The 16,233-nt window shown below is 32.6% G+C and overlaps 1 protein-coding gene across 3 annotated transcripts in view; it reads right to left on the bottom strand.

Annotated features, from left to right (window-relative positions):
- The window catches only part of Kcnt2 (potassium sodium-activated channel subfamily T member 2), a 345,157-nt gene that overhangs the window by 22,222 nt on the left and 306,702 nt on the right, over positions 1 to 16,233 (bottom strand). For 2 of the 3 annotated variants that reach the window (XM_076831490.1, XM_076831491.1), the window contains 3 exons: positions 13,685 to 13,786; positions 11,045 to 11,128; positions 9,754 to 9,882 (listed from right to left, as the gene is read on the bottom strand). In XM_076831490.1, the coding sequence (XP_076687605.1) occupies positions 9,754 to 9,882; positions 11,045 to 11,128; positions 13,685 to 13,786 (315 nt within the window). Of the gene's footprint in view, positions 1 to 770; positions 792 to 9,753; positions 9,883 to 11,044; positions 11,129 to 13,684; positions 13,787 to 16,233 lie in introns of all 3 variants that reach the window. The other variant, XM_076831492.1, reaches the window with a different exon arrangement.

Below are 16,233 nucleotides of genomic sequence, written 5' to 3'. Positions count from 1 at the left end.
CTTAGGTACTTCAGTTAGGTAAAACAGCTTCTAAAATTCATGTCTGTATTCTGTATGCTTTTATGTCTCATCAGTGCTTGTACTAAGAATAGCATCAGGGTTCTCCATTGCGATGAGAGAAGGATCTGTTTAATATCAAGCATTTGAAAAGGAAAGGAACACTAATTTTTGAACCACTTTAAGAACTATAATTGCATCTTGAAATAGCTTTCATTAATTTTAATTAGTACAAAATATTAAAACATAAATCCACTTTAGAATTTAATCTTTAAAATAGCAAATATGAGGAAAAATAGTTAGTACATTTTCTTTTTTCAACCTTAATATTTTTTCAAAACATTAATTTGTGCCTCAAATTCAGTTTAGGCTAGCCCTGAAATTTTGAAAGATGAACATCTATTAATTATTAAGGCACAATTCTGCCTATACAATTTAATAAACAAAACTACTAAAGTTGTGGGCTTTTAAAAACATTATGTTCATTGGTTTCTCAGTTGTTACTCAAGCAGGTAGAGTTTTGATATATTGATAATCTGAAAAAATCCAAACTGAACTGATGCATACAAATTATTTGAGGATGAATGTTAACATTAACTTTCATTCCTTTAGGGAAAATCTAAATACTATCTTGAAGAGAACACACTTCAGTATGATATATTTTATTTTTACTCTGAAATACCAAATTCATCCTTTAATGTTCTGTTCCTTTAATCGTTTTGAATTCATATATTAAACAATTTAGGAAAAAGAGACAAACAGAAGGTACTTACTTGTGATGCTATTTCTCGAGACTGACACAGAGGGAAAAAAAAGAAACACACAAAATACAGTTTAGACAATGACTTAACAATACATACATGAAACAATCATGAGCAGACACAATATGACATACCCACATGATACTAAAAATCTAATTATGTGCTTATCTATCATAGGGTTTTTGAGCAAAGGGGGATGAAGAATAAGCTGTTATTTTTAATGTTTACCAAAGATTTGTTGTTTTAAAGTTACTTTTATTTTCTAACATTGTGTTTTCAAATTTGATAGAAAAAGTGGTACTTGTAGGAGAAAATAATAAAAAATATATTATGGAGCTACCATTTCTTGAAGAGAGTACTGGACATAATCATTTACATTCAATAATCATTATTGGTATTGGTATCTGTGCTAGTAGTTTTAATTTTGAATCTTATAGCAAAGATTGATTTTTTCTCTTACATATAAATATGATTCTGAATTATATATTCAGAGTCTAAAAATCAATCTTTCCAATCAACTTATAATAGTGAATTATTTAGGCATTTTAAAATTCGTGCTTAGGAATAATTCTAATGAATAAAATTATATTCTTTTTTTGAGGGGATACCATTGAACTCAGGGGGCACTGAACCACTGAGCCACACCCCAAGCCTTGTTTTGTATTTTATTTAGAGACAGGGTCTCACTGAGGTGCTTGGCATCTCACTGGTGCTGAGGCTGGCTTTGAACTTGCAATCCTCCTGCCTTAGCCTCCGGAGTCACTGGCATTACAGGCATGTGCCACCGGGCCTGGGTAATTATATTTATTTTTAAATAGGAAGAAGTAAAATGTTTAACTCTATTCTCTGATATAATATAACTCATCTAATCATTATCTAGCATTATCTACTAATTGCAAATATAAAAATGCATAATAAAACATTTGATTGTTGCCTACTTGCATTATTTATCCCAGAATTCTTGACACATTGGTCACAAGGAAAAAAAAAAATTTAGTCAATGACAACCAAAAATAGGTAGCAAGAATTAAAAAAAAAAAAGAAAGAAATAATTTAATAAAATACTTAAATGTCAATTTCCATTTTAATAGTAAGGAGTACATGATTGACAGATTGCCCTGTCAGTGACTATTCTACTATGTACATTCTTTTCACATACGTTTTGATATTTATTAGCACAAATGGTCCAGAAAATAATTGGGTCAAAATTACAAATTAATAGTAGTTAAAATAAAGATTGTTGAGCTGCATAGTTTCTAAGGGACTTCCACAGTCCAGAAAGCTATTTTGATCTCCTAAAATAGGACTTAAATCACAATATTCAAGAGACAGATTTCAATGGAATCTCTTCATTTTCTCTTTGGTCAAAGCAAAATACAATGGAGGTCTTTGTTTATACCTGCAAGCCTACTTTCCTAATAAGTGACCACTAGGCATATTCTTTAAGGCTATTTATTGATTATAATGGTGATCAGTAATCAAGGCAACATAAAGATTTACAAATTTATTGGGTACTCTATGAAAGATGTTGGTGCTATCAAATGCTTTCAAATGAATTATTTCTCCTATTTTAGTAAAATTTTCACTGATTATAGTATACTTTAAGCAAATGTGATTTTTAGTATGATGTAAAACTAGAGGCAAATGAACCTTCACCTTTTCTTACCCGAAAACTACAGGAATAAGTATGTTTGTTAATTCAGAATTTTTCAGATTTTGGATAGAAGTTAGTGTATCATATGCTGCCCCAATGGAGAAATGTGTAGCTTTTTATAATGAAAACATTAGGGGTGCTACAATGAAAAGTATAAATATCCTCTGTAATTGGAATAAGTAAACTTAAGTAATCTGATAATGGTTCAGATAAAACTTTGCCACTAAGGTCCCAGGCATGGTAACACTCAGCTGTAATCACAGTGGCTCAGGAGGCAGAGGAAGGAGGATCACAAGTTCAAAGCCAGCCTCAGTAATTTAGGGAGGCACTAGGCAACTCAGTGAGACCCTGTCTCTAATAAAATACAAAATAGGGCTGGGGATATGGCTCAGTGGTTGAGTGCCTCTGAGTTCAATGTGTGATTACCTCCTACCCCCGAAAAAAAAAAGAAAAAAAACCTTTGCCACTAAATGAGTTTGTGATCTTTTTACGGATTTCAGAATTGTTTGTAAAGAGGTAAAGAGTGGTGGAGATAAATATGGTTTTACCTTATCCCCTAAAAGAAACATGAGTCCTTGTGTTTCCTGATATTTGTTTTTTGAACTAGGAGAATCTGGGAGAATCTGATGTTTGCAAAAATTCCTTTAAGTAAAAACACATATGGCTCAGGCATGATGATATGTTACTGGTATCAACAGATTCATTTGTACCCTGTTCTTTATAGACTGGTTTTCCAGTCACTGTCTACATTCCTACTTTACCCTCTGCTTATGTGTGAACTTTTCTTCACCAACTTATAGACCAATAGGGGAAAAAAAAAAACTGATAAAATTCCAGTACTTTTATAAATTTTATAGGATTTGCTCTGAATATTCCTTATCATCATTTGTCTTTTTAAACCTCTCTACTAAACTACTCAGTACTCTTCAGCACAGCCACATAGAAACATGACTTATGATATATTTTCTAACTCAACATTTAACATACTATAATACTGAAGACTATAAAGTGATATTGCATGCAAACCTGAGTCTACCTTTAAAGTGCAAGGAAAGCAATGCCTAGTTTTCATATTCATTTACCCCTACTAGATTCTTACATGAAACTTTGACATTAAATAAAAGTTCTTCATTGAAAAGACTAGAATTTAACCACTCAGAACGATGAGCTGAAGAAATAAACAATAGTCTAGCATCACTATTTTATGCCAGTTACTTTATTTGTAGTACTATCAGTTATAAACGCATAGTTTAGTTAGAGAATGTTATGATTTATTTTGAAAAACAGTGGAACCTACAATAATTTCTCTTATTTCCATCTCAGAAGATTTAATCAGTTTTGTGTTTTTTAGCCAGATATGTTTGTCTCTACTTATATTTCTATATAAAATGCTTGAAAGTTGTTTCTTTGTCTTTATTTTTTTTCAGTTTTTGTTTTAATCTATTGAATTCTCATTTTGAAAAAAAGAGGAATTAATAGTCTTTTTCACATATACCTGCAATCTATAGACACTGACATCTTAATCATTTTGGCTGAATCAAAATTCACAATATATTATGAGTAAGAACAATCAACAGATGAGATAAATAAAATATGATTAGTATTTATTTCTTGCATACTTTTATTGTTGATGGAGATGTTATATTTCTAGAGTTAAGAATTGTTTAAAGTAAGACAATTATCATAAATAATTATAATCAAAATTATATTACAAAATATAAATTTTTAAATATGTACTTAACAATAATTCATTCTGAACTCTTTGACAATTGTCTAATCTTAAAAAAATGTAAGATGCATGAGGTATTCTGCAGATTTCATCTTCCTAAATAAATTTCCCTGAAGCCTTCTGGCCTGCCCTAGTTTCCCTTTATTTCTGGCGGTTTTAAACATCCTGGGAATTTTCTTGGACTCATTTTTACCTCCTAGTTTCATAAAATGTTTGGTTTCCTGCACAAGATGATTAATTTCCAAGTTTACACATTGATTTTGTTGGGAGTCATTTTCTTAGAAAGCTCACAAGAGAGGATATTTTTAGAGACTCGGCATATTTGAAATATGATTTATTCTACTCTTAAGCAAGTTTGATAGTGTTAACTGAGCACAGAATTCTAGTTTTAAAACAATATTCCTTTCAAATCTTGAAGCCCTTGTTCCATTGTCTTCTGGCTTGTAGTACTACTGTTGAGAAATCCCAAATGCTGACTGGAACATGACCTATCCCCCAGCCTCCTACCTCATTTTTCTGGATGCTGTTACAATCCTCTTTTTTCCTGCACTGTTTTGAAATTTTTGTGTTGATGTATCTCAATATAAGTATTTTTAACTTATTGCTAATGGCACTTGGTGATGATTCTCATGTGGTAATTATCACATTTCAATTCTGGGATTACTTTTGGAATTTACACTGATATTTCTTCAATTTTGCTACATTTTCTGTTTTGGAAATTTTGTAATTTAAATCTTAGACTACTTGGATTAGCTCTATAATTTAATTTTTACTGTTTCCCATGTCTTGAATTCTTACTTTACACTGTTAGCAATTTCTCTAAAATAAAATAATAAACTTTTTTCACTTCTACTATATTTTTAATTCTCCAGTATTCTATTACAACTATGTTTCTTTAAAAATATACTTCCTGTTTATTTTCATTCACATAACACTATTTTTCTAGTAACATTAATTGTGGCATTTTAAATACATAACTTTACTAAAACACATTGGGCATATTATGTAACTCAAAAATTTCAAGTATTAAATTCAAGGTTATTTTGGTTAACCTACCAAATTGTGCAAACCACCATAAATCAGTTCTAGATTATTCCCATCATGCTAATAAGTTCCACTTGTCCAATTACTGTTCATCTTCATTCCCCTGACTTCCCTCTGCTTCACATAAGTGAAGTGCCTTGAATAATTTCTGGTACTAAGCTCAATTTTATTATTGGTCCTAGGGATAGTATTAGGGATGTTGATTGACTAGGTGCACTAGTTACAGCACATTATTCTGATATAATGTTTATGAGAAAAGCTTTTAGTAAGAATGTGGATGCATTGCTTGTACAAGGAAATACTTGGCAGCAGTCTCTATGAATCAGGTTTTGTTTTTATTAATTAGAATGAGAAAAATAGTGTTATGGTTTAGATATAAGGTATCCCCCAAAAGTTCATCTGTTAGAGGATGCAAGAAGAGTTAGAGGGGAAATGACTAGGTTATTAGAACCTTAACCTAACCAGTGTATTAATCTTATCAAATGGATTAAGTGGATGGTAATTGTAGGTAGGGCATGGCTTGAGGAGGTAGGTCATTAGGGGTGTGCCCTTGAGGTTTATATTTTATCCCTGATGAGCGAGAGAGTACTCTCTCTGCTTCCTGTCTTAAGCTGCTTTCTTCCTCCACACCTTTCTGCCTCCACACCTTTCTGCCATGATGTTCTGACTTGTATTGGTCCAGAGCAATGAGGCTGGTCATCTATGGATTGAGACCTCTGAACCTGGGAACCCAAATAAATTTTTCCTCCACTAAAATTGTTCTTATCAGGTCTTTGAATCACACTGGCAAAAGCTAACTAACACAGTATCTTATTTCTAGGTCTATAAGGTTAGTAGCCAATGTGAACTGAGCAAAGAAATCACAGTACTCAAAACCAGGGTAAGTAACTAATATACTTTTTGTTTTGATACATTTGCCTTTTATGGGCATTTCCTATGAATGAAATTATGTAATATTGATCTCTCCTGTCTGTCTTTCAGTTAGCATATGTTTTTGAGGTTCATTCAAAGTTACAGCTCATGTAAGCAGTTCATATTTCTAAACAGAATTCTCTTATATGGATACAAGGACATTGATTGTTTCAAATTTGGGGTTATTATTAGCAATGTTACTGTTATAAATACATATCTATTTCTTTTGATTAAATATCATAAAAGTACATTTTTTATCTTATAAATTTAATTTTTCTCCTTTCTCAGTGGTCCATCTTACTTACAATATTTCCCATTCTTGATTGTTTATTTTGTTATCTATATTTCAATATTAGAAGTCTTCCTGAATCATGAGTTCAAAGCCAGCCTCAGGAGGAGTGAGGCACTAAGCAATTCAGTGAGACCCTATCTCTAAATAAAATACAAAAAGGGCTGGGGATGTGGCTCAGTGGTTGAGTGCCCCCGAGGTCAATCCCTAGTAACTGCCCCCTCCCCCATAAAAAAGTTTTCCTGAGATAGCATGAAATTTTTGTTATCTTCTCATATTTAAAGATTAAGGGAACAATATATGGGGAATTCTGTGCAAGATTCTTTATTTTGTGAGTTCATGGTAATATAGCTGGATTAGTGAATTAGACAATCCCTTTGTGTCTGTGTTTTTTGACCTTTCTATTTGGCTTGACCTGATTCCCTAGGTAAGATACTTCTATTTGCTGCTGATGAGTAAAGCATACAGAAGATACCTTTTCTCTGATCTCAGAATTCACTGGGATAATCCTCAATTGTGTCCAATGTCTCCCATTTCACAAACAAAAGTTCTCCATAAAATAAGCCTTTGATATGTGTCATGTGAGTTGAGAGACAGTAGACTTTTTTTTAAGTGTAGGGGAGAATGAGGATCTGAAAGCTCTGTAAGCAAGTACACATCTGACTCTCTAATTACTAAATAAAGAGTTTCTACCTCCTAAAATCTGGTTGTGCGTTAATTTCAGTAAGAGAAAATATTGATGAGTTATTTCAATTTATGTTTTTGAAACACCTGATATTGAGAAAGAGGGTAGAATGTCTAAGCTGATCTTTCATTATACCCACTACATTATTATTATGTTTTTATGTAATCAAAAAGAAATAATGTGTCTTCACACAAAATTCAGTGTCATAGTGGATTAATATTTAATTGATGTTCCTTTTCTGTGTGTCTGTGCAAGTGCGCCTGCATGTACGTATGTTGTTATTGCTGTTACCTTAAAAATAGAATGTGAATCTAAGGGATATTCACTTTAATGATGCTTTTGCAACTTGCAAAGTTATGATTGAAGGTAAATATTGTTTATCATGTTATCTAAAACCTCCTAAGTAAAAACGGTTAGAATATACTAAATTATTTTCATAAATGACCAAGAAAAACAAATCTTATATGATATAAACTTACATTCTTTCATTCATTAGACCATAATTGCTACATAAGTCAACACAGTGCTATTTTTAGCTCATTTACCAGGAAAATAAAAGTAGAATTAATGCTAAATTGCAGTAGTCAGGGTATGTTATACCTGAAATACCATTAATGTATTTTTAAATATATTTTGGTGGAAATGTGTGATGGTACTACTTTTTTCTTGAATTATTTATTACCTTACTTTTTATAGAATAGTCAAAATATAAAATTTAAATAAAAATGTGTCAAAGGTGAATTGAATTCAACACAGAGAAATAGCAAGTATCATCTTTCATCCAGTTTCCTTTTTATCTTCCCAATGACAAGGGTTTTTAATGAAAAATAAAGGTTTGAAGATTCATAAGAATTCTACTGAGGAGATCTTTGTTGGTGAAGAGCAGAATTGATCAAAATGCAGTAAAATCCTCCTTGATGACAACACAAATACTCAGTTGTCTTTTCCCTATTTATCATACTTTACACAGAACACATAGACCCTTTAAATAATAAAAAATGACTGACATGAATATGGACTGGGTCTTACATTCAAATTTATAAGGCTTAAATGTAAAAAGAATATAATAGAGTAATATATGAAAAACTTCTTTATTTTTGCTACATCAAATAATAAATTGTTGGTATAGGCTCAATGTTTGTGTTTCCCGTGCCACCAAAAAAAAAAAAAATCATTAGTGCAAATCTAATCCATAATAATATTTGGAGGAGAGGCTCTTGAAAGGTGATTCAGTCAAGAGGGCTGCTTATGAAAGAGGCCCCAAAGAGATGTCAGCTCCTTCTACCATGTCAGGATGCAGTGAACTCAGTCACGTTATCTGCCCAGGAATCAGCTTGAACTTCTCAGCCCCCAGAACTGAAAGAATTAAATTTCTGTTGTTTATAAGTCATTGAGTTGATGATATTTTATTATGGAAATCTTAATGGATTAAGATAATGCTTAATCACTTAGATGTGAAAGCACTTGTCTTCTTTTAACCTATAATTAAATAATTTTTGAATCCAACATTCTTCAAATTTTAGGCATGGCTGCCAAACCATCTTACATATTTAAATATTTGGTATGTTTCTCCAGTCATTCATTTTTGATTTTCTTTGATTGGCGATTGCTTTTTGTGGTATGAATCATAGGGACCACATCCAAATGAAAGCTTTACTGTAGCAGAAGAAATGATAATAAAGCTCCATTTGTTATCCCAAAAGCTACAATGATACCACCAGAAAACACCTCAGGAAAACTGAATTATTCCCTGCTGGCCACAATCTACCTATATAAATTCCAACTATATATTTAATAAGAAAACAAAAACCTACCCCATTAATCTTATGCTTTTTTTAGTTCTTTTTTAAAAAAAGATATGTTGTTTTTGTCACAAATTGGATAATTACTTGGACTACTGAAATATATACAATTGACCTAAGCCTAACAGTTCAGGTGATTTTACCTTAGATCCCTTAGAAATATGAACTATTTCTTCACAAATATAAACTATAATGTGAACAATATTACACGATAGTGCATTACCTAAAATCATTATTTCATGAAGAATCTAATTTAAAAGGTGTTATTTTACCAAGGATATAAAAACTACTTTCAACCACATGCTGTAACCATATTAAAATATGCTGCATGCAGTCATCAAAATTTCATCTTCTATACTTCTAACTTGCTTTAAAAATTACCGAGTTTCTTCTGGCTGGTCTTCCAATATGCCTGGAGTTTTCTTTTGGTTGTACAAAGGTCTTCAATTTGAAGATTGAGAAACATGAATTTCAATACTTACTGACTTCTCTTCATTTTGCTTCCTTCCAAATGCTAACATAGGCAGTTGGAGAATACTTTACAAATCTAAGTTACTTTGAGAAATTTTCTTGTATGTCAGAACCTTAAGATTATTTAGAATTAATTTTATTCCTGACAATGTTCTAGAAACTGTTAATCTTAGATCTACAAAATGCATCCACATCCTGGTCTGTAATAGAGAATATCCCCCTAGACAGCAATATTTTGTGAAGTTTTGCCCTAGTTTACTTAAACAGCTGGTAAGTTTTTAGCTTTTGAGAATTGATACTACGTATGCATACAGCATTCTTTTTCACTTTCTATAGGGCTCTTTCAGGAATCAGTTTCTATGTTTATCAAACTAAACATCAAAAGTAGAATATGTTGATATTTCCAAACCTCAGATGTAGTGAGTTTCTGAGATTCTGTCCTGTAGATTCCAATGGGAACATCCCCAGTAGAAGAACATAGCTTCTGATAAAGTCTGGCATACGTTCTGATCCATAAGTCATCCTCGGTGATTTTCATCTATAATACATACAAATTACTTACATAATAAATGTTTTAAGAAATATGTAAATTATTTTTCTCTTCTTCCAGGCAGAATTTATGAACTTTATTTATTTATTTATTTAGTAGTTTTAAATGGACAGAATGCCTTTATTTTATTTGTTTATTTTTATGTGATGCTGAAGATCGAACCCAGTGCCTCACACATATTAAACTTAAGAAATTTAAATACTCAATTTGGGACAGTATAACATTATGATAGTCCAATATCAACATGTAATAGGACACTGGGAATCAACTGTGAGACATTGTAGAACAAGTAGAGACGTTTTAAAATGTTATAATAACTGGAGGCTGCATCCAGAATTTAGTGGAGAAAGTCTACTGGTGCTACAAAATGTAAAGATATTCCACTGTACAAAAAGACTTATCCTACACTTTCTTCTTAACAACACTCATAATGAAAGAGGTGTAGTGGAATGAGCACAGGGCAAACAGCAAACATTAGTTGTGGTCCCTCTTTGATATTTGTTAATCTGGACTGTTAGCAAACCACTATATTCAATGCCGTTGAACACAGCACGCTCCTATAAAACAGAGGCTGGTCAAGATATGGTGGCATGGGTGACTTAGGAGGCTGAGGCAAAAGGATCAATTGAACCCAGGAGTCTAAGACCAACCTGGGTATCACAGTGAGACCCTGCTTTAGGGAGAAAAAATGGGGGGAATGGGAAGTTAAACTCCATGATCACAGTTTTCCTGGAAAACATGCCATTCTATATCTGAACCTACCAGTTTCAACTTGCCAGCTAGAAAAAAAAAATTGGTCTGAATTTGGCACAGAATGACTACTTGTTTGATTATTGATTAAAAATTATTTCCTGAAAACATTTTTTATAATTATTTTTATTGGTATGTTATGACTATATGTGACAGTAGGGTTCATTTTGACTTACTTGCACATGCATATAACATAATATGGTCAATTTCATTCCCTAGTACCTCCTCTTCCTGAAACAATGTTTAAGCAAAAAAAAACAAAACTCAGATATAACTCCTCTTTGGACACACATTAATAAAAAATTACATAATTATACAAGAGTTAAACCAAAGTACATGCTGAATGAATTTTAGAACCTTGTATCACAACAATTGTCTATTCCAGACATTATTAACTTACAGAACAAAGAAACCCCGATCCTGGTATAGTGTCCAGTCCCAACAGGAGTCTAGTGATAGAAATCATATAATCCTTTACAAATGACTGAAATATAAACAAAATATGTATGTATTATATACATGATATATGTAGAAAAGCTGGGAGATAAGACACCTATTTCTAACACATTACTTCTCATAACACATCATTAAATTTCCATAAAAAAGGAAATTAAAAAACTGTCTTTTCAATATCCTCAATAAACATGTACATTTTACCTGTTTAGAAAATACAGAAAATAATTATTATTTAGAAAGATCTTAACATGTCTAAATTTTATTTATTAGGCAAGACAGACATTTTAGATGTTTTAATAACAAAAAACTACAAACTGAAAAAAGATGAATATCATAAAAATATTAAAATGAATTTGCAATGAGTTACTTCAGTTTTTTAGTGTTAAGTTCAATGTATATAAATAAACATTGAACTAAAATTTTAAATAACACATCACTTATTATTACATAGATTCTTTTTCAATCACTGCATATTAAAATGGAACCTCTAAACACCTTTTTTTTTAAAGAGAGAGAGAGAGAGGATTTTTTTTAATATTTATTTTTCAGTTTTCAGCAGACACAACATCTTTATTTTATTTTTATGTGGTGCTGAGGATCAAACCCAGAGCCCCACGCATGCCAGGCGAACGCGTTACCGCTTGAGTCACATCCCTAGCCCCTCTAAACAACTTTTGATTTTGAATCATCATGTATGTCTGGAATGACAGAGCATCTATCTTATTGGAAAAATTGAAAACTAGAACACAGTCTTTATAGACATACAGACAAAGACTTTTATTAGTAAGATATTACAAAATGTGTGATAAAACATCATTCCCTGGGCTAGGGGTATCACTTAGTGGTAGAATGCTTGCCTAGCACACATGGGACTCTGGGATTCAATCTCTAATAGTGGAGAAAAAAAAGTGAGAAAGAAAAGGAAAAAAAAATTATTCACAATACTTTAAGAGCTATTAATAACCTATGAAAAGCCCACTTGAGGAATTTATCTAGATTTTACTAATTCTGAAGTCCTCTAGTTAACTGTTTTAAAAACAAGTCATGAAGTTCAAATTGAAACCAGCAAAATGAAACAGAATAAAGTCACCAAGATAACAAATAACATAGCAGATTATAAGTGTTTTCTTGTGAGATTTTTCTTCCAGTTATATACACAAACACCTGTATACATAAGCAGATTATCTATTAGATTGAAATGCAAAATAAAATGTTTGCTTTGTTATAATCCAAAAAATTTTAAACCTGTAGTTCTAAATCATTCTTTCTGCAGAAGCTTCAGAAAACAACTAATTTCCTTAACTCTGTTTATAATATAAAATATTAGGCAAAAATGAAGAAGTAAAAAAACTTCAGCTTTCCCTTTCTACAAAGCTTTCCTTCTATTTAATGTATATATTAGACTTTCTCATATTATGTAATTTCAATAATGCATACTGCAGCCAAAAAATATGAAAAACCACTGGTTCAAAATAGCACCCAAGCATTTGTTTGCTATTGACTTAAATCTTCAGTTCAGACAATTCTGTTTAAACAAACTCTACCCTGCAGTCATCTTTTTAAGTGATAATAAAAGATTGTGTGTTTGGGGTGGGAGCTCTGCCTCCTGGAATTCCTGGTAATGTGCCTGGAAACTTTGGGTCAAATGGGAATATTTATTCTCTTTGTTGGGCTTGCTCTTGCACTCATCTGGTATCAGCAGATGGTTCCTGACATGGCTAGAGGCATATTCATGGACAAAATTGGCCCAAAGGCCAGCAGAAAAGTTTTAACTATCTTTGGATTCGTTTATTCAGTCAAGCAATTATAGAAGACTATATGTAAATATATAATCAAAAAGAACAGGAACAATCAAATGCTTAATTTGAGATTAGAGTTGTCAAATAATTTAAAGTCATATGAACATCATTTTCCTTTTAATGGAAACATTTAGGGATTGTCTCCTCACTTCAATCAGAGAGTATGAAATATTATTGTTGTTCAGTTGTTGGCAGGAATAATAAAAGATTATGTTTGTGTGAAAGAGCATCTCCATGAATCTCTTAGCAATGATACAATGACAATGTTAACTTGGCATTCAGGAACAAACTAAATGGTTCTTTGTTATTGTAAAACCTTTTTTATGATTTTCTAAAGTAAGAAATAATCAGAAGATGCTTAAATGTGTCCTTAGTGTATCAGTTTATCAATATAATTTGATACTTGATACCAAAATGCTAAAAAAAAAAGTAGACTAAGAAGAATGTTGTCTCTTTTTTAACTTAGTATTTTTCTTTATCATTTTTAAAGTCTAGAAATATGTTTGGAGTAATATGAAAAATGTATTAAAATGTCACATTGCAGAGAACTGGCACCAAAACAACAAGAACAACAACAAAGCCTATCAATGTTTTTAAATAACATTTTTCTTAAAAAATGTTTCAGAGGAACATTTATATAATTAACTACACGAAATAAAACAGAAATCATTTGAGAGCCAACATTAGTTAATAGCCTTAAATTTTATTGTTGTTTATTTAAACAAAATATAGGCTGAATATAAAATAACCATCTTTGAGAAAAAAAAAAAAAGAATATCACATACCTGATATAGAAGAGTGTCCAACATACTGATGCTAAAAACTCTTCCAGCGGCAAAAGGCAGTCGAAACATGAAGGCTAAATTAGAACCTCTCTCCCGTTCTTTCTATTTAGAAAGTTTAGAGAGGAGAATCTGTGAGCATTCTCAGTTTTATGTATTTTTGCCTAGGTAAATTCTGTTGACAAAATAGATTCTTACTGCACAGTTCTTGGTCATTGAATCAAATGCAAACACACACTAAAGTCACATAATATGCGATAGCAGAAGATTTGCTTTTAAATATTCACATATATAGGAACAAATAAGGCTGCTATGGTCTTGCATATTTGTGCCTCTTCAAAATTCATACCTTAAAATTCTAACTGCCAAGGTTATGGTTTTAGAAGGTGGGGCTTTGGGACATGATTAGGTGATGGAGGAGAAGCCCTCATGAACAGGCTTAGTGCCCTCACAAGAGACACAATCCCTTCCCGTGTGCCATCTTGAAACCAAAAGCAGACCCTCACCGTACACCAAAAGAGCCAGCACCTCGATTGTGGACTTAACTTCCAGAACTGTGAGAGGTAAACACGTGCACCAGCCTATGGTACTATATTGTTCCCCAGACAGACCAATACAGGCCCACCACATCCAGTAGCTTCTAGCTTTCCATCATCTTTATTTTACTTCTCTGCCTCTTAAGTAGCGTCAGCCACACAAATTTGCAGGTAAGCTTCTGTAAATTTCCAAAACAAACAAACAAACAAACAAAAAAACACCATTGTTTAAGTGCGTGTCTGTGTGTGTGTGTGTATGTGTGTGTGTGTGTGTGTGGTGTTATGATGTACAGTGGTTTCTTTAACAAGAATTATTGCTGTTATCTTCCCTACTAAATGAAATAATGAGAGCAAATATCAAAGTTTGAAAGGAAAAAAAAGTTTGAAAGGAGTTTCTTAAGGAAACCTGGTTACCCTTGTACTTGACACATGATAACCTAAAAACTGCTAGTTTCTTTTGCTGCCAACTTTACAAGGAAAGATTGATACAGCTAGGAAAAGAAGAAAGCAATCTTCACCAAGTGAAGCAACTGAGCTAAGCTCCTATATGTGAAGTGGAAATTTTAGGGAAATAAAGCTTCCCATTCCCCCATGTTAAAAATGGGTAGGAAGAAATACTTCAAAGGAGTCTCAGAGAGGAACTAGCACTACTGTTGCAGCTTGTTGTGATGATGGTATGAAAATGTCTGGAGTCCTGGAGTTCCCCAGAAGAGAAAAATGGAATGGGAGCTCCACAGTAGCCAGGCCCTGTTGGAGGAGGAATTATTAGCAGCACATTTGTCATGTTTCTCTAGTTGAGAAGTTTATCCAGGCTATAAGAGTATCTTCACGTGAGATGCAGAGAGAAGATAAGGGGAAGGATAGGTAGGTGAATATGTCCATTACATTACAATATAATCTGTAATATACAACCAAAGCATTAAGAGTGCTTAATGTTGAACACACCTTGCAGAATGATTGGAAACAACTGGAATTAGCTGTTCTTATTGTGAATTTAGAGTCAAATGTAGCTCTTAAAGAGTGACAGGCATCACAGGTAAAACAAAGTCATGGTATCTTAAGCCAAAATAAGTGGGTGACCAGAATAAACTACCCGGCACCTTGGAGTTTGTCCAACATTTTCCACTAGGCAGGACAGGTGGGAAACAGCAAGATAACTGGGGGATTGCTCTTAGCTTACCAGGTATTCCTTTCTGGGGCCTTTGATGATGACCTCTGTTCACTGGAATGCAATCTTCTAAACCAAGACTCATCTTCTCTCTTCATTACTTTATTTCTCTAGCTAACTAAGGGCATAGAATTCACAGCAAAGTATGTTTTTAGGGTACTACATTTTTATCTGGTCCCTTTTATTTGGTCAATTTTCTTTGATGTCAGAGTTAGCTGTATTCAAACTAAACAATATAAATATGTTCATTTTTAGGGCAAGAGAGTAGTGGTGATTGGATGGTGGCAATAGAGAGGCATAGGAAAGTTCACCAGTGGTAATTATGCAGGTATGAAGTGGGGTTGGCAGCGTGCAATGGCAGATTCAGATGAAGCTGCAGAGGAACTGAGAACACTGAGCAAATTTTAACATGTAGAGGGCGACATGGTATCAAACACTGATGAAAAATCAAATAGAATGAACACTGAGAAAGACCATGATTGAGTAATTAGAACATGATTCCAACCGCAGCTTTCTCTTTTCTTTCTCACTGTGTAAACATCTAGTCTTTGGTTTTAAATATCTAGTCTTTGGTTTTAAATATTTCATCTAGGACTTCTAAGCCCTTATGTTAAATTTTGCATCTTTCCCAAACTCCAATTATGCATTAAACTGAATACCATTGCAAATTTAATCTCATATTTTACTTGAGTAAATTCCTCATCATGCTAAGTAATCTAACTAGTAAATCAGGGTCAGAAAATACTCACTAGTGAGTGGTTTTTGACCCCTCCTTGCCCAATATCTCCATCATATTTTCAAATTCACTTAATACCTCTTCCTTTTAACTTTGGTGCTTCAATGGAGAT

The sequence above is a fragment of the Callospermophilus lateralis genome, chromosome 13 (genome assembly GCF_048772815.1).
Source record: "Callospermophilus lateralis isolate mCalLat2 chromosome 13, mCalLat2.hap1, whole genome shotgun sequence".
In the NCBI taxonomy this organism is placed as follows: Eukaryota; Metazoa; Chordata; class Mammalia; order Rodentia; family Sciuridae; genus Callospermophilus; species Callospermophilus lateralis.
This window is presented reverse-complemented; position numbering and strand designations above follow the sequence as displayed.